At 34.6% G+C, this 22,334-nt stretch overlaps 2 protein-coding genes across 2 annotated transcripts; both read left to right on the forward strand.

Moving 5' to 3' along the window:
• The first annotated feature begins 2,871 nt into the window (after positions 1 to 2,871).
• LOC135126995 (transmembrane reductase CYB561D2-like) lies at positions 2,872 to 4,061 on the forward strand. Its single transcript, XM_064053277.1, has 2 exons — positions 2,872 to 3,345; positions 3,393 to 4,061. The coding sequence occupies exons 1-2, from the start codon at positions 3,019 to 3,021 to the stop codon at positions 3,912 to 3,914; spliced, it is 849 nt and encodes a 282-aa protein (XP_063909347.1). The 5' UTR covers positions 2,872 to 3,018; the 3' UTR covers positions 3,915 to 4,061.
• An 86-nt stretch (positions 4,062 to 4,147) lies between these two features.
• On the forward strand, positions 4,148 to 10,914 carry LOC135126994 (zinc finger protein 687a-like). Its single transcript, XM_064053276.1, has 4 exons — positions 4,148 to 4,292; positions 4,344 to 4,403; positions 8,609 to 8,727; positions 8,775 to 10,914. The coding sequence occupies exons 2-4, from the start codon at positions 4,374 to 4,376 to the stop codon at positions 10,855 to 10,857; spliced, it is 2,232 nt and encodes a 743-aa protein (XP_063909346.1). The 5' UTR covers positions 4,148 to 4,292; positions 4,344 to 4,373; the 3' UTR covers positions 10,858 to 10,914.
• The last annotated feature ends 11,420 nt before the right edge of the window (positions 10,915 to 22,334 follow it).

The following is a 22,334-nucleotide window of genomic DNA, read 5'->3' on the forward strand; positions in this document are numbered from 1 at the left end:
CGGATCATAAAGTTCATGCTGACCATGAGGTTCATGTCGAACATGACATTCATGCCGAACATGGTGTTCACGTCGATTATAAGGTGCATGACGAACATGAGATTCATGTCGACCATGAGGTTCATGTCGATCATGAGCTTTATGCCGACTATAAACATTTAGGAGAGATTGAAGAGGCCATAGCATGAATTAAGACAGCCAAAACAAAACACGCGAACAAATTTTGGACAACAGACCAATGGAATCAAAGTCTAACAAAATGATACAGATTACTGGAAAACGTTTGAAAACATTGTCTTACGTGAGGTTCATGTCGATCATGAGATTCTTAGGCTAAAATCGTACGGACTCTGCAACGTTTTTTTATTTTAAACTGCCCTCATAAGTGCTTTTACACTTTCATTTTTTAACCTAATCGTAGAGATTTGTTTTCTCTTTTTTCTTAATAATTTGATATTACTAAAGTCACATTTAATTTAGTCAAAATTTAATTAAAAGTTTGCGTTATTTACGCGAAACCTTTGAAGCTGCCTTTTCTGGAATTGATAAATTTTCTCCATTTTCAATGGAATTGTGAATTATCATACAAAAACAGTTATATTGATAAAAAATTTAATTTTCGGGTTTTCAAAAACCGAGAGGAAGTTTAATTGTGATTTTGTCTGAAAAGAGAAAAAACTGCGTTACTTACACGATGTCATCGTTTCTTACGCGAACTTGTGAGTATTAGCTATCACGTAAGTAAGAAAAATTGCAAATTCGTGTTTTAAACAAAAGAAAAAGTTGGTCGAAGATTGTTTAGACAGAACTTGCCTCGCCAATGAAGTACAATGAACCATTTCTAGCATTTTCGAAAATTATAAAATTTGATTTTGCAAATTTAATTTTTTTATAAAAACCTCTATAAGTTGAAATAAACAAATATGTATGTAATGTTAAAGTAAAAGGATCAAGTGCTAAAAGAAAAAATATTCAAACTTACCGAACTTACAATTTATTTACTTGATGACATTACTATCATTTGAAATTTCCATTTGTTTGTTTTCATTTTGGCTTTTCTCGCTTTTCTCCTTTTTATTTTCATGGTATCTTAACTTTTTTCAGCGCAATGTCTTTTTTCTTTGTACAGCTTATGTTTGCCCTATGTTCCTGCTGATATTTTCGGTTGGTTGATTGTAGGTATTCTGAGGTATTTTATCGGTGTTTTCTTACTCTTTCAGTGGATGTTAAAGACATGTTGATTAACACAGTAAAATCAAATTATTGGTACATTGACGGCTGTCAAGACTAATTAATAAATTTCAAAGCTAAGCCACTGAAAAAACAATATTCCGTTTCGCGTAAGTAACGATGCGATTTTTAATAATAATCACAAGGCAATTTCAATAAAAGTACAATGAAAAGAGAGAGCGAGAACGAGAAAAAGAGATAATGTAACCTGATTTACAATTATTTTTAATATTTCCGAATAACATGAAAATTAGTCCCTTACACCAAGTATCACATATATCAGAAGAAAGAAGTGTAATATTTTTTTAAAGATGATGTTGGGATAATTATTGATTGTACATTATTGTCAATAAAGGTGCACTCTTTACAACCGTGCTTTATATTGTAAGTAAATCAAGATATTTACTTTGATTCTAGCAATGTTAGAGAAGATATAATATCTAAGATTTCTTTGAACAATTTTAATTCCTCAATAACAAGAAATTTTTACTGTGGGTGTTATGGAATTGTAAAAGCAAATATATGCCCGTAAAATTTAAAGTTTTTAGAAGTACTAATTGTAAGATTTAGATTAATTTAACAATTTTCAAAAAAATGTGCTGAGGTTGACATTTTCGTGGAATTGCCCACAAGCAAAACATAGTGGAACTACGAGCAGAGTTTATTATCATTATTTTAAAATCTACCATACTCTATACCATTTTTAATATTAAAACACAATAGCATCACGATTAGGAATGTTGTTATTATTATACTTTTTATGTTGTTACAATTAAGTAGGTAGGTATTTCCGTGACTCAGTTTTCTCAATAAGCCACCAAAACGTTTTTATTGTAATTGTTTTAAACAGTGGCGCACACCATAATTGACCATATATAAAAAAATACGCTGCAGGCATTGTAAGTGACAGTCTAGGTTCTAGGACATTAGTAAAAGGTTATCGGTTAATTTTTAAAATACCGCAACGTACATTTTCATTTTCACAATTAACGAAAAAAGTAGTAATCACTGTAGAGGTTTTCCCATCAACTGTGCTAATAAGGATGTTCTGTGGTCTAGTCTAATGATAACATTGATAAAATAACCCAGTGAACTATAACATCAATCAACAATTCGGTGGTATAGACAACCAGTTATACACATTTCTAGTTAAAATTATCTAAATAATCTAATCATTGGTCGACCAGGTGAAATTGTAGGTGAAACATTACAGAAGTAAATAGTGTGGTTCTGTTGTAACCACAGTTTGTTGTTAAAAGGAAAAAGTTTCTGTGCTTTTTCAAAATGATAAAATTGTTATCTACATGATCGTTATTTATTTTCCTTGTTTTCCTTAAACTATGTACTATGTGTAACAAAAAAAATCTGTCGTACACTACTTTCCTAAAACCTTAACTATTTAATTAAAAAGCGTGTAGAAGTACTTAAGGGATGATCTTTTTTATTTTATTTGTTTAAAAACCAGTTTTTCTGGTTTTGAAAACAAACCTTATCAGTTCCCACCGACAAAGAAGAGTCTGACAACAAATATACAACGACCTAAGTATCTCTTTCCCCACAACAAAACAAATTTCTACCAGTGGCAGTTGACCCCACTGTTACGGGATTACCTTTTTTATAGGCTTATCGCGACATGTGCGCCATTAACGTTAGTTAATTTATGTTGGATACTCAACATAACATGATACCCATATCAACTTCATTAATAATATAATCCAGAAAAACCACCGGTAATTTCCCGCCGTATTTCTCGGTACTTGACTTCTTTTATCCGTGCTTCTTGTAACAATGACGAGTGCAAACACCGCTGGAAATCCACTGCAAATTATTGCGCAAGTAAACAGTGACGAGGACGAAACCGACGAAACCACTTCATTTCTCCAATCTGCAAGCACTCCGACAAGTGTCTCGACTAGTGCAACTGCAATGGCATCAGACAAACGCCCCAAAGAAAAAAAAGAATCGCCCGCCACTGAAGCCCTGTCAACGTTTAATCAACACATGACAACGGCAGCACACGCCTGTGTACTGCTTTTTGTTATTTTGATTATTTATTTCTGTTTTTCTGGAGAATTTGTATTTTTTTCATGGCACCCACTTCTGTTATCTATTGGAGTAAGTATTTGCAGGAGTGTGACATAACCTCATTGTTATTATTGTAGTGGATGTTTTTGATGACCGAGGCCATTCTGACCATATCCAAGGAAAACCTCTTCACGGGGACTTTACCAAAGAAAGTTCGAGTGAAACTACATTGGGTGTTTCTGACGATTGCGATAGTGCTCATTTTGAGTGGATTTACAGTGGCATATCTCACTAAAAACTACAACAACAAGGAACATTTCAAGAGTTGGCATGCTATTTTTGGGGTAGCGGGGATTGCTTGCAGCATCCCAACATGTCTGGATGGAATTGCGGCCCTCTACCACGGAGATCTAAGACACTACATTAGTCCCCGGATCAACAAGTTCATACACATAATGAGTGGAGTCACTACTTTTACTTTCGGAGGGTTAGCTCTGATTTTAAGTGTGTACACAAACTGGTTTGCGAGACATTCCAACCAGAATATGATTACGTTTATTTTGGGGTTGGTTCTCGTCACTTTTCCTATTGTTTGGACTGTGATAAGACCTGCTACTACTTGTTTGAAGCAGGTGAAGAAGCTCATGAAGCTTGAGTGATTTAATTTTAATTTAATAAGTCGTTTCTTACCAAATTTTGTACTTAACATTCCACTATGTGTTTTCATGTATAAGGACCACTATTTATATTTTTATAAAATGCACATTTATATTATGTATATATTTGAAATAAAGATATTTGACCTAGTGAGTGGATTGGTGCGACCTTGCACACTTCGGGACTTTGTAAGGAGGTGGCGCCCCTGGCGGTAATGATCCGAACTTACGCTACGGCTGCTGTGCTTGTATTTAGGGTCAGTGGTTTAACCTAGCTTTCGAAACAATCGACGGTGGGATGTGTTGCCTTGGAAGTCTAGACTGGCGCCATTTTTGTGCAAGCTCGTGAAATGTCACTCGGTGTGTTCTTTATTATATTTGGTAAGGGTTTTAATGCGATATGTTTCTGTTTTCTATCAATCTTAATTGTAGGTATACAACTAACGTCACGGTAAAGGAATCATGCTGTCAGCTACCAGTAATGTGTCTTGGGTAGGTGTCATGGTGTGTGCTGTCTGGGTGTAGACAGAACAGGTTGGATGCATGCATATAGACAACAATATGTGTAATGAACGGAAGCGGTGGAATAATTTAAAAGTTAAATCAACCTTAAATTATCTTTGAAAAAATGTTCACACACGTATGTAGTGACAAATTGATGCTATTAGCGATGCGCGGCGCTGTTTAAATTTGGGTGAGGCTGTAGGATCCTGTTATGTTGATATTGATCATGCGGCGATATTTGATGTTATAAAGCAAGTGTCAAAATTGTTACTTACCGGCGATTAATTATCAATTATTATTGTAACGCGTGCAAATTATCACCAAAAATAAGACATTAAAAAAAAAATTATATCACGATGACATCAGTATAGCTTATAACATCCTGACTTTGTGATACTTTGCGGTAGAAATTCTTATACGAAATTTCTTGTTATATTAGTAGAGCTGCGATAATTCACACTATAATGAACATATACTGACTACGTTTATTTGCATTAAGTGACGTATACAAGGATGTCGAAAATATGGCTGAGCTATGTGTATTTTCGTGTTCGTAAACATTTTCCAGATTTATGAAATATTTTTTAGGAAACCTGTCCTTTTCAAAATTTGAGCTTTTTATTTATTTGAACAAACTAAATATCACACCCATCTGTTCACTATCTATGGGTGGTGTTTTATAAGTAATAGTTATTTTGACACCATTGGACTCGTAATTGTGTATTAATTTAAAAATAAATTTAATAGTTTAACGCGTCAGTTGCTTGCATTTAAAAATAAATTAGAAATTGGAACAATGCCTATATGACATACTTGTTATTACACTTCTAAAAAAATAATCTAGGTTAGAACCAACCATAATGGACCCAAATATTAAATGTGACAATCAATAGGTACATTAATTTTGCGCCATTTTGTCACTAGACCAGAATCACTTTGCCAAAGTTCGACAAATACACGAGACCGTGCACAGATAGGTTCGCAAAGTGTTGAAAGTAAATTAACAATATTCGTACGGTTGGTTTATTGAAGTTTTCTTGTATTTTGAAATTTCGACCTTATTTTTCCACAATTCAATTTACACAGAACAATAGCAAATAATTAAAGGCTGAATTTCCATTAGTTAGAAGGTTGAAATATTAATTCATTATTTTGACCACACCTTATTTCTGAAATTTTTTGGAAATTATTACTGCTTAATAAAATTAAAGCTCCTACTTCCTATACTATACTGGGTGTCTGGAAAATAGCGGATTAACTCTCCAGCACGTTATGTACGGAGGTTTCGGGAGTCCCAAAAAATAATAAAAATTTCTTTATGATGTAGATTACGAGCAAAACGTAATTTTATAAAAGTAAAATTGGCAATACTGCACGCACCTAATGCGTGAATACCTCCAGCTTACTTTCTGATTTATTAGTAACGATGGTGACTGAATCCACCTTTTGTTTTTTTAGAACAATAACCATAATCAGTAGTCATTATTATTATTATCAAGCTTTTATGTTTCATTGATAAATAAACAAAAAAAAACATTTAATAAGATATTTATAAATTATAAATAAAAACAAAATTAACAAAAGAAAAATCCATTAAAGCATAACTAATTAAACGCTAGAGATGTTCAAAATTCCTGCCTTGTGCATATAAGTAAGCTCGTAATGTTTCCAAATTTTGATCATTTTTTATAAAAGTTAGTCATCCGTACTTACTAAGCTGAAACTGATTTTGGCAAATCACATACCCTCCAAGAAAAGAGAGGGTGGGTGGATGGGGCTAGTAGCTGCTAAAACAAGACTAATTTTGGCAAATAAGATATACTGTAAGAAACGACCGGGTGGGTGGGTGGGGCTAGTACCTGCTAAGGTAAGACTGATTTTGGCAAATGAGATACGCTCTAAGAAAAGAGAGGGCGGGTGGGTGGGGCTAGTACCTGCTAAGATAAGACTGATTTTGGCAACGAGATCCCTCTGAGAAAATAGAGGGCGGGTGGGCGAGGTTAGTACCTTCTAAATTTGGCAAATGACATACTTGCTAAGAAAATAGAGGGCGGGGGTGGGGGGGTGGCTAGTACCTGCTAAAGTAAGACCGATTTTGGCAAATGACATACCCTCTAAGAAAAGAGAGGGTGCGTGGGCGGGGCTAGTATGTACTTGTAAGATTAAGAGATTTTTTTCAAGTTCATCCAGCAACAAAATACCAGATTCCTTTAAATTTGTCTCAAAATAAAATACAAGGGAACCTAAAATTAACTGGAACCTTTTAAACCTAGGGTTTTGAAAACTTTGACAATTTTTGAAACGTCAAACATTTTTAACTGCTTACTCGATTTTTGTTGATTTGTACTTTCACTTTATATCAGGTAAACATTGTTGTCAAATGGAATTTTATCAAATTATTACAAAAACAACACAACCATATCTTTGTACATTCTGACTGAAATGGTAATGAAACATGGTCATGGACAAGAGAAATATAAACTAAAAGATTTATTACTAGTTATTGTGATAATCTGATAATGAATGTGTTGTTTAGTTGTTAAACATAGCAAAAAAAAACAATTTTAAAATCATAACTCCACCAAAACGTGAGTAGGAATTTTTTTTTCACTTTTCCCCAGACTCACCAGTTGATTGTTAAGAGCGTAGCGGAGAGCTAATCCGCCATTTTCCAGACACCCGGTATAATTACTCAGATCTAAGTAGCGTGATGTTACACTTAGGCGAATCTAGTGGGTCCTGAAGATACAAGAACAATCGGTTTAAACTAGATATCAATTATCAATAGTAACAGTTATTCTATGACTTAGTGGGTGCATTTCTGAAAAAACACTTCTTAGGATCGCGAATTAAAGAGAATTGATTAGAATGGACGAAAATACAAGAAAATTGGACCAAACAATTTTATTTTTGTGATTGATAATTTTTGAAAACAGAAATCTAAGTAAGGTGTGCTCAAATTAATGACCGCTAGTGCATGTATATTTTATCAATTATAGTGTATTGGTGAGTGGCTAACAAGGAAATATTATAAAAAAATAACAGGCGTGTTGTAAATTGATTCTACAGATAACTTCTCTGACATCTCCAGGTATGAATCGCAATGTTAACAGATTTTATGGTTGCTGCACTAAAAATGACTTACAAGGGTAATTACTGAGCCATGTCAATTTTATATAACAAGCTTCATACAGTTGCTAAATAATCCATTTAAAAACAAAATATTATTCAATTAATTTTTTACAACTATTCGACTTCGCTCCACTTGCATAGCATTGACCAATATAAGCTCAAGCACTTTGATTAGATAGATCGTGTAATATTTTTAATGGCTTGGAAATTATTTGGCTTCAATGCGACTTTTTTAAAAGTCGCATTGAAGTTCAGCTACATGCTACAAATTTATTCTTATACGTATATAGCGGATATGAGCAATTTAATTAGTGGAAACTGAAGCTTCTAGTCTTTATAAAATAGCGTATGTTTAATGTTTACACGAAGTTAATTAGTTGTTAGTGACGCATTTTAGAAAGTTTCGTTGCATTGTTGCATTATTCATACTCCAAGAATTTGTGAACATTATTGGAATTTATAAAGTAATCTTAAGGTGGTTCGTCGAAGTTTCGAAGTTTCTATAGTATATTAATTTTGATACTTCTCTATTTGATATTCACCTTATTTCACCAAACAATTTAGTACATTAAAAATAATACAAATAAGAACTTTACTTTGGTATCACATGCTTGTTGTATCCATTCAGACTTTGCTACAACAGCGGGTCAAATAAGTAGCCCACATTTGAAAAAGTTAGATTATATAGTCATCATCAGAACAAGGCGGCAAAATCACGAAATTTCAAAGCCAACTTGATGTTCGATTTTTTGTAATCACTATAAAACACGCTGGGATCTTATGCAAAAATATGTGACCACCAGTTATCAGTCCTTTGCCATCAAAAATTTCGTGCCTTTTAACGCTTTTGACATGGCTAACTTTCATGTATTCAACTGCCAATTCTCGAAGAAGTCAAATTCACCATCGAGTTTTTGTTATTTAGCTTTAATTAGTGTTAAAATTACCATACTTTTAATTGGTAATTGGTTTTTTATTAAAGTTTAAGACGACCAGACAAGCAATGTTCAATGTTGCCACTACTAAAAACTTGTTACTTAGTCATTTTTACTTTTTTCTAGACAAAAAAGCACTCGCTCAAATCAAAGTGGAACATTCTTTTCGACAAATCGCCTGAATGGATCTCCTTCAAACCACAACTCGGCCTCAAAGTCTACCCTTGCTACTCGTGCAAGAACATGTAAGTTTCTCTTTCAGTAAAATCCACTTGTTACCACGTTTTTGCAGGTTCTCCTCAAAACTCACATTTCAAGATCATATCAATCGTCGCGTAGTCATCATCAAGTACAAATGCACAGCATGCACAAACACGTTTACGTTCTACAACCGTTGTTCTTTCCTCCTTCACACCAGAAAACATTTCACTCTGGCAGAAGGTCAAGTCAATTTAGCCAACGTGGATATTCACTTACTACCAGTAGAACTGGCAGGTTTCGCAAGACATGAAAGCATACCTTTTCTGTACGACGAGGAAGAAGAATTCGTCGAAAGCCCGGCATACATCAACTGCCAATTTTACACGCCTGATGACACCGAAGCCGGGAAGCAGATAATCACTTTGCGACCTTTTAACTTAGTTTTTCATTACGCGGAAGGCACGACTAATGTTCTTCTTGTTCTCAAACAGATCTCGCTTAATGTTCCTCTTTGTGAGTTCGTGACGCAGCAGACGAAACCACCCGAACCTCTTAATAAGGTGACAAATGGGCATTCTGAGCCGGAAATTAAACAAGAAGTTGAAGTTGACGAGTTTACCATGCCTGTAATTTCGAAAATAGAGTCTCTGAATGAGGGTAAAAGCCAACCGCAGTGTCCTGAATGTTCAACTGTTCAAGAAATGCCGATGGTGGCTCATTTCCTGGGTACCAATCGACCCTTGGACGATTCTTTGATTTGCTACGTTTGCAAATACGTAGCTCCTACCAAGTGTTCTTTAAAAGCACACGTCAGAACGCACGAGAATGGTTCACCTTTTGTGTGTCCCGAATGCGGAAAAGTCTTCAAAACCTCAGGACTACTGAATAGTCATATGGAAGATTTCTGCTTCCACTTGAGTAAAAACGTCAGGTTTAGATGCCCTGCTCAAAAATGTGGCAAACTCTTTGTTCTGCCCACAACCTACGCTTCGCATTTTTCCAATCATTTGCAAAGCATCAGCAAGTGTAGTGTTTGTGGTTCTAGTTTCTTAAGCGACTCGGAGTTTCTAGAACACGCTAAAACACACGAGTCGTGTACAGCAATCAAAAGCTACAATTGCTTAGTGTGTAAGAACACTGTGACTTTAAGTCACGAAGAAAGTGCGGAACATATTAGTTGGCATCTTCAGGACAGAGAAAGGTGCGTCTATATCTTTACCTGTAAATATTGCAGAAGTTATTTCCGGTCTACGGCGACCTACGCCGTTCATAAACAAAGGTGTCAAAAAAGTGATAAAGTACAACCGACGATCGTGCATTCAAACTGTCAGTTCTGCTTCCAAAAAATGAGCTTCCGTGAAAAAGACAACTTCAAAACCTGTTTGAACTGTAAACAAATCAACCACTTGAGTGCCGGCCGAGTTGTGAGTTCGCCGCATGAAGAGAAAAAGTCCCCTTGTATGTTATGTAAAGAAGAATTAACCACAGAAGATAAGAAAACTCACACAAAAGTTTGCAAATATAACAACCCCGTTGTCACTATACAAACCCTCATCAACGAACCAAAGGATTCCGACGAAACTAGTTCCAGTGAGAAAATGAGCTCATCTAACAGCGACGCCGAAAGTAAACCCTCAAACTTAGACTCTAGTAACGATTCCATGAAGACTGAAGACACTCCAAAGAACAAAAAACGAAAACGATCTGGGATAAGCTCAGTGAAGAATAAAAAACCCGCTAGCGAAGAGATCGTGGATCTTCAAGCCGACAAACCGGTTTCTTTCGATGGAACGTACTATTGCAAACTATGCGATTACAAAAGCACGGAGAGGGCGGAGTTCCATGGACATATAATTAGCCATAGAGACGTGTCTACTGCGTATCAGTGCATGGAATGCGGCGAATGTTTTGTTGTGAAGCCTTCTCTAGCTAAACATCTGGCACATTTCCATAAAATCACGGACACGAACACGTATTTTGATAATAATGACTGTTATGACAAGTTTGCGATTAAAGAATTAGAAAATAATTTGAGATTGGTTCCTGGGGAGCACCGAGGACCTGTTAGGGAGAATCAGTGTACTGTTTGTTTGGAGCAATTTGAAGATGCGTTGTCTTTGAATAAGCATTTTAGGATGCACGGAATGGCGTTTCTGTTGAAAAAAAATAAGTAGATTGTTATTGTTAAATATGCTAAAAATAAAATCGTTTTTACAGTTTCTTGGTTTTAAGTGGCGTTTGATGTATAGATGTTTAAGTTTCCATGATTTCGTAGCTAATAATAAATTACAGTGGTGCAGACAGTTTTAATCATGGAAAACCATTCTACGAAAAATATATTTTAAAGGCCGTTTTACATTAGTTGTTTGTTTTAGGACATTGGATGACGTGGGGTTATTATATCATACAGTTTACAACCAGACCTGATTTGAGGCTTAAATTTCAATATTCACTCTGTTACGACAAATCGAAAAAGCGCATTTTTTTTTGTTATCTAATTTATATCAATAACCTACGCTATAATTTATTTTAATACCGAAATATTAAATTCAATTAAAATTTTTTTGTAACGCGGTTGCAGGGGCAGTAATTATGTTGTATTGCTCCTTGAAATCTAGCGATTTCTACACTGTTGTGTTCGCCGAAAAGTTCTATTACTGATTTATCTATTATTCTTGTATGTAAGTATATTATAAAACATTTTATGGGCCTCTATAACTGTTTCTTACATCTAGTGACCCGCGAAATTTAGAAATCTCCCAATTTGCAACTTCTTAGTAATAGTGGACATTTTTAAATTTTACTTTTTATATAAGTATGTAGAGAATTTTTGAATTGGCAGTTTTAAGTTTTAACAACTTTCCTCCCTTATCAAGTTAATGTGCTTAAGTGTTTTTAATTTCCTCTGAAACTTCCGTGGAAATACCACATCGTATATTACACATTTTAATACTTCTTTTAATTCCCATTTTCTTCTTATTTTTGGAAACTTTTACACCCATTTATTTAAATTAAACAGAATATTCTTACACGATAAAACAAGAATTAAAAAAACAGACTTACCCATTTTACGTTGTTGATGCCTCTTGCCTCCTCTACGAACTTACTGTAAATAAAAAAAAAAATTACAAACATATTTTCAAGGAAGGCAACAATAAATTCCACGTTTATATATGTTTGAATGTCAAATTAATTTGACAGCAATCACAAAACGGCCTACGTTGATGCATAAAACAACTGTAAATGTGAAACTCATTGAACATCCTTAATACATTTTTACACATTTAAGTTCTTTATTTTTTAGTTATACACGACAGAGAATACTATAAAAGTCACAGTTGAATTTTAAATTTAAACAAGGAAACTACGATGTTGTAGAATGTTGTATATTACACTCGGTAACATTCTCGTTCAATAAGGTCTCCTCGTTTTTGTAAGTTGTTATTGTGATTTATTTAATTGAAAGAGAATATTCACACGAAATGAAACAGATAATCTTAAAGAAAAAAAAATGTACCCTTTACGCTCCTCAATCCGCTTAGTCCATAGCGATTCTTCGATTTTCGTCCCTTCTTCTGCACGAACATAACTGTAAAAGAAGAAAAAAATATTTTGTTGTGGTGACCAAATTTGAATTAAAATTTCGCGCTGAAAAAAAAAACAACGGCGCGAAATCACATTTGAATAATTTGAATTTGAAAAAAAAAATTAAATAAGAACATCGTTAAACATAGTCCATAGGCAAGTTTAATTCCTTTTTAGTAATTGGTAGCTCTTCTGGGGGATTTCTGGGTTGTATCTAGTGAGAGGGTTGATAGAAGTTGGCTTGCTTGGTAGAGGGTTGAGCTAGATTAAGTTTAGTTGATTTGGTTGTTAAAAAAAGGGGGAAAGGAAGCCTTTGTTTAACGAAAATAAATCGTACTCGACGACGCCAAAGTTTCCCCAACAAACGTAGCTAATTATTGCTGTTCTTCCAATCGGAAATATGCGAATTTTCGACCGACGCCAACACGTGGTGTAAATTTGATTTAAATTGTAAATTCACAGTTCGTGTTAGGATTTTAATCATTACCTGGTTCTAATACAATTTAACAGTCATGAAATTGGTCAGATAAAGCACTTGCTAGGGAGATTTTATGAGATTCACATAGTCAGGACTCATCCTTTGTTTATCAAGTTATAAATAAGGTTTTTGGATGCTTGTACTTAAGTGTTACATTATCATCTTCTTAATCCCTCACACAAGATTGCTAATAGTTCATTTACGGCACTTAAATCAACCCACCGTTGTCCCACTCTGGGAAAAGGACCGTGGAAAATGCAATAGAATTCATAATATCGCGGACTGAGGGACAGGGGGATTAATTTTCTTTCCCCTTAGGCAGTTATCATTATCATCATCATCACATGAGCGAGACATATTTCTCGCGACGTGGAAAATTACACCACCGAGACGTAATTCTCGCGACGAGGGATACATTTTGTGTTTATTTATCATGTGTTTGTTTGGCGTAAGCTGGGAACAGTCCACGATATAAACTCTCAAAGCTAATTGTTTTAAGTAACCAGTTACTTGGATCGAGGCATAATTTAACATCATGTAAATCCATTGTTTGAATCGTTGATAAAGTGTGGCAAATATTAACTTCATGTAGTTTTGTTAACTTTGCAATTTTTCACCTCATGCAATGTCTGCACAAGTTTTACTTCACACCAGATCTTTTTTTTGTTTTTATAAATATTTGCTAGTTTTTTTTTGACCACGTAAATATTTTGTTGATTAATGCTTCAATCGTATAAATTATCTGATGTCCAATCTTAATTTCAAATAAGAATTCTTTGCTGTTTAAAATTCCACGAGATTGTATGGCGAATTTAAATGTTGTTTATTGCTCTTTTTGAAACTTTAACACTTGTTCGGTTGTAGTTTAATATCAGAGTCATAGAAATTGAACAATTAAATGGAATTAACGTAAATAACACAGAAACACGTGGCGGAAGTGGGGTGCGCGGTTCCTTGTCGAGCTGGATGTCGCGCCATCTGCACAAAAGACGCAGATCTTGCATAGAAGTCAGCAAGACATACAACCAACTGCAAATGTCAAATTTTTCTACTAAACGTCAATTTCACAGTCAGGTATGACATCATAAAATTTTAAATATATCGGGAACCTGACAAAAAAAAACGAATATTGATAGTTACTCGGACACCGTGCTCGGTACTTATAAGTCTGTGCTTATAAAATAAGTCTTTGGCGACTTGTTCTAAGAATACTTGTACTTCTTTATGTCCATTGTTAAAAATTTACTGATTTCTGTATTTTAAACAAAGAAATTTACGATTTTGTTAAAACCTGCCATGGAAGATTAAATTGTAAATTACAGTTTCTCATTTATATTAATTAAATACATATCTATTTCATTATTAAATATTGTTAGATTTTAAGTCCACCAACATCGCAATTTCTCTCAATAACATAAGTGGCAACATGGCTTTCTTCTAGTTTGACTGCGATGTCATCAACATCATTAACAAAAATTACTAGATGTAGAGGGGAAATTTTATGCTACCAACATAAAAATGGTGGTTAACTTAAAAAAAAAACGCACTATATATAAGCATTTAATCCATGTCATTTACAAATAGAAAATCTTCTACAGTGAAAAGAAAATTGTAAATCGAGTCATCTTCGTAGGTTGCACAGAAATGTCTTTTCTGTATTAAATTTATCAGAAGAGTTTCATCACACACGCGAGCTTTAAATTTATGGCTTGAACTACAAACAACACCCTAAAGTACAGTCGATTAATTACCTGTGTCTGGTATCTAATAAATAATAATGTTCAATAACTACCCAAAACTTTGAACCAATTCTTTCATTATTTTCCTGGAAATAGAGTACTTATAAAGATTTCCAAATTAATTTTAATGGCCCTCAGGTGTTACAACGCTCGAAGTACCATTTAAATAATAAAAAAAAAAAATTTATAAAAAAATTTGTATATGTATAAAGAAAATGACAAAAGTCAAAAAGAACCAATTTCCACAATTGTAATACTTTTTGCATAAATATTGTAATATACAGGGTGTCCCAGAATTCGCGCCATTCCCGTGAATGACATGTTCCCTGTCCCGAACTGTGCCGTAATTCGCAAAAAGAATTGTCCAGGCTTTAACCGTGTGAGAACTGGAAGGCGATTAAGTTGACCAATAGAGAGGCTGCTTTTATATCCGAACGTTTCTATGTTCAAAGTTACCTATGCCAAGAACAAAAAATCGGGTAATACTAAAGTTGAATGAATTTTTTCCGAATCCCCCTCCGTCAACAAAAGGAAACAGAAGTGTGGTTATAAATTTAATCATTTTGACAATTGTTTGTCATAAACTGTCACGAAGTTTATCACTGACCTGAAGAGACGCTTCAGCGCCAAAGATGACTGATTAATGTACACAGAGGCATCAAGGTTTACTTTAAGGTAAGTAGCATGGGGCAGAAGTTATTTCTGCTGCCATTCTGGTTAAATTGTGTTTAACTGGGCTGTACATGTCATAAGAGAAGCTGTTTCATTTCATCGTAGGCAAATAATACATTTATTACTATTCTACATAGTGTAGATACCGAAGAGTAGGTATTAGAAGTGATTTTCTTAGAGCCCCGTGAATAATGTGTTGTTCTTTTTAACGAAAATTAGTACATTTTCAGAATGCATCATATGCCTGATATTAAGTTTATCGTTATTTCTAAAAAAGAGTACCACATGTCCATTCAAAGAACGTTATTAAGTGTACTAAAACATAAATATCGCTTTTGATTAATCGGTGCTTATGATTTTCAATAAACAGTATCAATTTTTACTGAACAGCTTTGTTGCTGATACCTAATCTAAGCAACGAAAAAAGAGACGAGACTCCACTTCTCTGGTGTATTAAGATCATAGGTATCTGCTGTGGTGTCAATCATGTGGGGGAGATACTGAAAACTGAGACTTATTCAAGAATAATATTGATGTTGCACATGATGATTTAAAACAGTTTCTTTAAAGTTGTGAGTACTTTCTAGAGATTGAAAAGATACGAATAAAAATTACAACAAAAATCGTTTAGTTGCAATTTTTTTTAAGAACAATACAAACTATAAACAAATCAGTACCAATACCACTAAGTTATTGATGTCTTATTCATACTAGTATAAAGAATATTTGGAAATGATGTTAATTTATGGAGAATGTACACGCTATGCAGCCACTGCTGTGCGCGAATATGCAGGTCTTTTCCCCAATCATCGGCTCCTTGACCAGCATGTGTTTCGTCGTTTGTTGCATCCAGCAAAAGAAGATGGATCTTTTCAGCCTATTCGGAAAGCCGTGCTGGGGCTCCACGGATTATACGCATAGACGGTGAAGAACAAGTGGCACAAATGATTGGATGCTCAAGATCGATCATGCATCGTATCCTTACAGAGAAAAATCTGCATCCTTACTATTGACGAAAGTGCAGCATCTGCGACGAGCCGACTGCGCGACGAGTGCATGTTGCTAAATGGTTACTGCGACAAAATGAACTAAATCCTGATTTTTCACGGCACATTCTTTTCGCCGACGAATGTTGATTTTCCCGAAAAGGAATATTTAATGCGCAGAATTGGCACTTCTGGGCAAACGAAAATCCACATTTCGCTAACGTGAGAGCATATCAAGAGCAATACTATTAATCTATGGGCTGGAATCGTTGTACTGTAACGTTATTAAACAATGTGCTCAAAATGACCACCATTAACTTCAATGCAAGTTCTAGCTCGTCGAATTATGTTGTGTTGTGTATTATTTAACATCTCAGGAGTAACTGTAGCGTAGGCTTCGTGCAGTCTCTCTTCCAGTTCTTCAAACATATCTAGGGGTTCTCTATATACGTAATTTTTAATTTGATTCCAAAAAAAAAAGTCCAAAGCAGAAAGGTCTGGAGATCTAGGAGGCCAGATGTTAGTACTGCCACGCCCAATCCACCTATAACGATACTCTTTTCAATGTTCGTCGTAAGTATCGAATTATGTGGAGAAGCACCGTCGTGCTAAAACCACATATTCCGCCGTACATTCAAAGGAACGTCTTCCAACAATGCCGGAAGCTCTAGTCGTAGAAAATTAGCATATGCATCACCATTAAGGCGATCAGGTGACACAAACGGCCCCACCTAAAAAAACAGGAACGGAGTTTAGTGATAATTTTATCAGATGCATTAAAATTTTTACCACAGTAGTACCAATGATTCCAGCCCATAGATTAATAGTAAATCGCTCCTGATATGCTCTCCCCCTAGTGAGATGTGAATTTTCGTGTGCCCAGAAATGCCAATTGTGTGCATTAAACATTCCTTCTCGGGAAAATGAACATTCGTCGGTGAAAAGAATGCGCCGTGTAAAATCAGGATTTAGTTCATTTTGTCGCAGTAACCATTGAGCAAAATGTACTCGTCGCGGGTAGTCGGTTGGTCGCAGATGCTGCACTCTCGTGTAATTGTAAGGATGCAGTCTTCTCTCTTGAAGGATACGATGAGTGGTCGATCTTGAGCATCCACTCATTTGCGCTACGTAGAGGACACTTCTCCTAGGATCCGCTTCCATGTTTTCTAACACTTGCTCTTCAGCACCTACACGTACATTCCGTGGAGCCCCAGCACGGCCTTTCCGACTAGGTTGAAAAGATCCATCTTCTCTTGCTCGATGTAACAATCGGTGAAACACCGATGGGTGCCGACGATTATTCACGGGGCTCTAAGAAAATGACTTCTAATACCTGCTCTTCGGTAGCTACTCTATGTAGAATAGTAATAAATGTATTATTTGCCTACGATGAAATGAAACAGCTTCTCTTATGACATATACAGCCCAGTTAAACACAATTTAACTAGAATGGCAGCAGAAATAACTTCTGTCCCATGCTACTTACCTTAAAGTAAACCTTGATGTCTCTGTGTACATTAATCAGTCATCTTTGGCGCTGAAGCGTCTCTTCAGGTCAGTGATAAACTTCGTGACAGTTTATGACAAACAATTGTCAAAATGATTAAATTTATAACCACACTTCTGTTTCCTTTTGTTGACGGAGGGGGATTCGGAAAAAATTCATTCAACTTTAGTATTACCCGATTTTTTGTTCTTGGCATAGGTAACTTTGAACATAGAAACGTTCGGATATAAAAGCAGCCTCTCTATTGGTCAACTTAATCGCCTTCCAGTTCTCACACGGTTAAAGCCTGGACAATTCTTTTTGCGAATTACGGCACAGTTCGGGACAGGGAACATGTCATTCACGGGAATGGCGCGAATTCTGGGACACCCTGTATGTAACAAAATATCACAGATGATTAAAAAATGGTATTTCTATGAACTGGGGTTCTAAAATTAAGGAAAAAATCTAATAACAACAATGGATATCGTGAGTTTAGCTATCAGTTTTACGAATAAAAATTCCATGAATTTTATGCAGTATTCTTCAGCCACTCTGTGTGTCGACTTGCTGCGCAAAAGTGGAATCGTCTACTTATCATATTTTTATATAAGATTTTGTAAAATTATGAAAAGTACGAAATTCCAAAATTAGACAAACATTTTCTCGAAAATTTTAATAGGTACAGTTTAAGTGTTATGGTCTCACCCGCTTTCATCCTGTTGAAAGTGAAATGTGAACAAGAAGAAAAATTGTTTTACATTTAGTTAAAGTTATTAGCTGTTAAAAAATATTATAATAAAAACAACACAACCAAAGATCGCCATAATGTCACTTCAACAATATTGTTACGAAATAGACCCATACACCGCCTCGGTACGACGCCTATGGGTTTTCTAGTATGTGACTGCGGCCAGACGGCGTTCGCATAAAGAAAACCCTGGAGCGGGTCGCCGGAAGTTTCGATTGCGCGGTCCAGAAAAACCTCGAAGCGGCGTTGGCGAACCATCCAGAGGAACGTATGGGTTTAAATAGAGACCACTTTCAGGAACGGACTATTCAGTCAACGAGTCGAGTCCGGTAAGATTACAAGAATCCAGTCAAGTTGCGCCGGAATTATTTTGTACATAATCGCTGTGTAATTAGTCGTGTAAGTTCGAGTTACTAAGAAATAAATTGTTGAGTTCTACTCACGCCGATTTTTAAATTACCGATCATCGTAACAACCTCTTCAACGTCGAAGCTAAAAACTATTCTGATGCAGTATTTTTACAAGAAGACAAAAAAAAAGTCCTTTCGTTTTTTGAATAATTAGTTACATTTACTTAAAAAAGAAATTAATACATAGAAATCTAAAATATAGAACTTGTAAGCAAATACCATAATAACAAAAAGGCTCGCATAATTTAAAAGAATATGAAATAAATTTCATAAACATTTAGAAATGAATTTCTATAAAAACGTTCAAATTCTGTTACAATTATTAATGTAAATTATTTCACTAAAGAAAACAAATAAAAGTCATAATAATTTTTGTGCACCCATAAATCTCCAGTTGATGGAATAATGTAAACTTTCATATAAATTTTCATACATCAGTATTGTTATGAAATAAACCCATACGCCGCCCCGCTATGACGCCTATGGGCCGTCGACAACTTTCTGGGCTGTACGCCTATGATAGCTCTTCACTCTTCGTCAATGACAGCGACCGAACGGCAAAGCGCTAAAGGACAAGACTGGAAGGAAGTATGTGTTTAAATAGAGGCCACCTTCTGGAACGAGGATTATTCAGCCAACGAGTCGAGTACAGTCAAATTGCGCCGGAATTATTTAATCGCTCTGTAATTAACCGTGTAAAATCGAGTTATTAACAAATAAATTGTTGAGTTTTACCCACGCCGATTTTATTCACCGATCATCGTAACAGTATTATTATAGTAAATGAAATACTGTCTCTAGTACGTATCGAAGAAATTTTGTTGTATGTGCTCCGTTTTAATTATCCAAAGAGGGTGTATTTTTTATATTAATAATAGAAGTATACCCTTTAATTTGGGTATTATTTTGAATTATTGCCCTTGGCGGTTTTTTCATAAGAAATTATTTTTAAACTGTCATGTATGGGACCGGTGTGGACAGTAAATTAATAAAAAATTCTAATTCACAATTTTAAAGTAAACACAAAACACACCATAATGACAAAACTAAACAATAACAAACAAATAAATTGCAATAAATTAAATGACTTTTTCATGTTTTTTGCAGTGATATGATGCCAAACATTTTGACACCAGTCAATTTATTTATGTGACATTTATAAGTTATGGTTGACGGGTTTTACGAAATTTGTAAAAACGTTATTGTTTTATTTTATTTTCAAAAATTGTTGAAGGTTTCTGTTTTTCGTGGAATGCTCCAGTAACAGAATGAATTGTTACACACTTGGATTTAATAATGTCTGCAATAATGAATATTCAGTAAATAACGTAAAATCGCAAATAAACCCGAAAACGGTGAAAAAAATCTAAAAATGCCACAAGAATATATAAAACTGTCAAGAGAATAACATTCGAAAAAATTGGGGAATTCAAGAGGAATAATTTGAGGAAGTCCCAAATACCAGTGGAAAATTAGGTTAAAAGAATACATTTCAATATCCTAGTTTTTACTCGTCCCAGAACTACATATTTTGATTAGATATCACAACTCTGCACTAAACTAAATCCGTAATATCAAAATTACGAAATTTAATTAAAATGTTCTCAACAATTTTGATATATTTCCTAAAAATTTGACTTACAATCTCACGTTCTTTCCTCCTGTTGAAGTATGCGAAATTTACACAACAAAAACTATTTTTTAAAATTTACCACTCGTTATTAGCTGCCGAGAGGCATAATAACAACAATAATATTTAACAATTTGTTAATTAACCAAAAATAATGTGACAGCCCTAACAAATGCAACAACCCCAGCAAACGCTGCAATAGTACTGATCTTTTGTCTTTCGTAGGTACAGTCTTCTTGTACTACAGGTACAGGGAAGTTAAAAACTATGATTGCGCAACATGTTGTAAAAATGTCAAAAGGAGAAAAAGGGTTGTATATTTTTTTAAAATGACTTGCGATGCTTCAACAGTGTATATCAACTTAATTTAATGTTAATACAAATCAATAAATAAGTATTATTAAACAATTTGTATAATATAAATACGTAGGTAGTTATAAAAATACTTTTACTTTTTTCCATGTTCATAGTAAAAAATTTACTGATTTTAAAGAAACTGTGGGTATTGTTGGTGATTTAAAAGCGACGGTACGGTTTTCAGATTTTATTTTGTTCTTTACTGTTCGAGAGTGCCAGGGAGAAGAAGGAAGGGTGTTTAAAATGGTACACAGGTAAACTCGGTTTCGAAGAGGTGGAAGTAGGTAAAAAAGGAGTTTAGAAAATTCTAGAAGGGAAAAGAGAAAGTATGTAGGAGCGTAGGGCAGGTAGACGAAAGACAGGAAGTATTTACATTTATACAATTACTTTGAATGCCCTCAGGTAGAACACCTGATTTTGTGGGAACGGTTGTTCCTACAAAACTAATTTACGATTTTGTACAAAACTTCCCTTAAATTATAAACTACGGTTTATCATTTAAAAATAGGAAATCTTCTACAGTGAAAAAATGAGTTGTCTTCCTAGATGGAAGAGAAGTGACTTTTGTATACCTAGTTTATCAGAGTTTTATCAAACAAGTGAGATGAATTTGTGACTTTTTTTTTTACTCGTGTTTGGTATAATAATAATATTCAATAAACACCCAAAATTTTAAACAAACTGTTGTATTGTCTGCAAGATTTCAAAGCATTGTTCTGCAGTTCCTGATTTATTTAATAAAATAAATAGACGAACAGACAGACGGAAACGGAATTACTTTAAATTTTAATAGCAAATTTTTCATACTGTCTTAAAAATCTAAAATAAACAATTGTATTCTTCATGATAATACCACAAAAAGGGTATTTCGATGAATACACTGTAAATTCGAAAATTAGCGAAACAATTTAATCGCAGCAACGGATATCCCAAAGTGTAGCCATTATTTTTAAAAATAAATATTTACGAATTTTATGCAGTATTTGCAGTCACTGGCATCCGGTTCTGATAGATAAAAGTAAAGGTTGGTCAATTTATGCTCTGTTTGTATTGATGAGGCTGATACTTGTTTAAACTCCATATTAATTTTAGTAAAATGAAAAAACTTTCAGAGTTTAAAAAAATATATTTGTAGTCACTGCTACACGTGTTTCGGTACACAGTACCGTCTTCAAGCAGAAGAGAAACTGGGGTTTTACAGAGCTATTCCTGAATTTATACCTGATTTAACAATGGTGTTTTCAAATTTATGTTAAGTAAGGGAGATTTGTTTATTTCGGTTTGGTCGTTCATTAGTGTATTTAATCTATTGTACCTATTGATTTCCAGACATTCTAACGCGTTTAATTTTGCGCCTTTATTTTCTGTGTAAAATTTTGAATTCGTCGTTGAAATTATGCTGTTCTTGGATAAGGTGGTTCGCGTACGTAGAATTTGATTTTTTGTTGACAAATGCTGATTTATGTTCTTTTATCCTTTCCTCAAATTTTCTCCCTGTTTGTCCGATGTATACTAAGGGGCAGTCACCACAACTTAGCATGTAAACTCCAGAATTCG

Source organism: Zophobas morio, unplaced genomic scaffold (genome assembly GCF_036711695.1).
Source record: "Zophobas morio isolate AGI-343-1 ecotype UQ-CSIRO unplaced genomic scaffold, CSIRO_AGI_Zmor_V1 ptg000011l, whole genome shotgun sequence".
Taxonomy (NCBI): Eukaryota; Metazoa; Arthropoda; class Insecta; order Coleoptera; family Tenebrionidae; genus Zophobas; species Zophobas morio.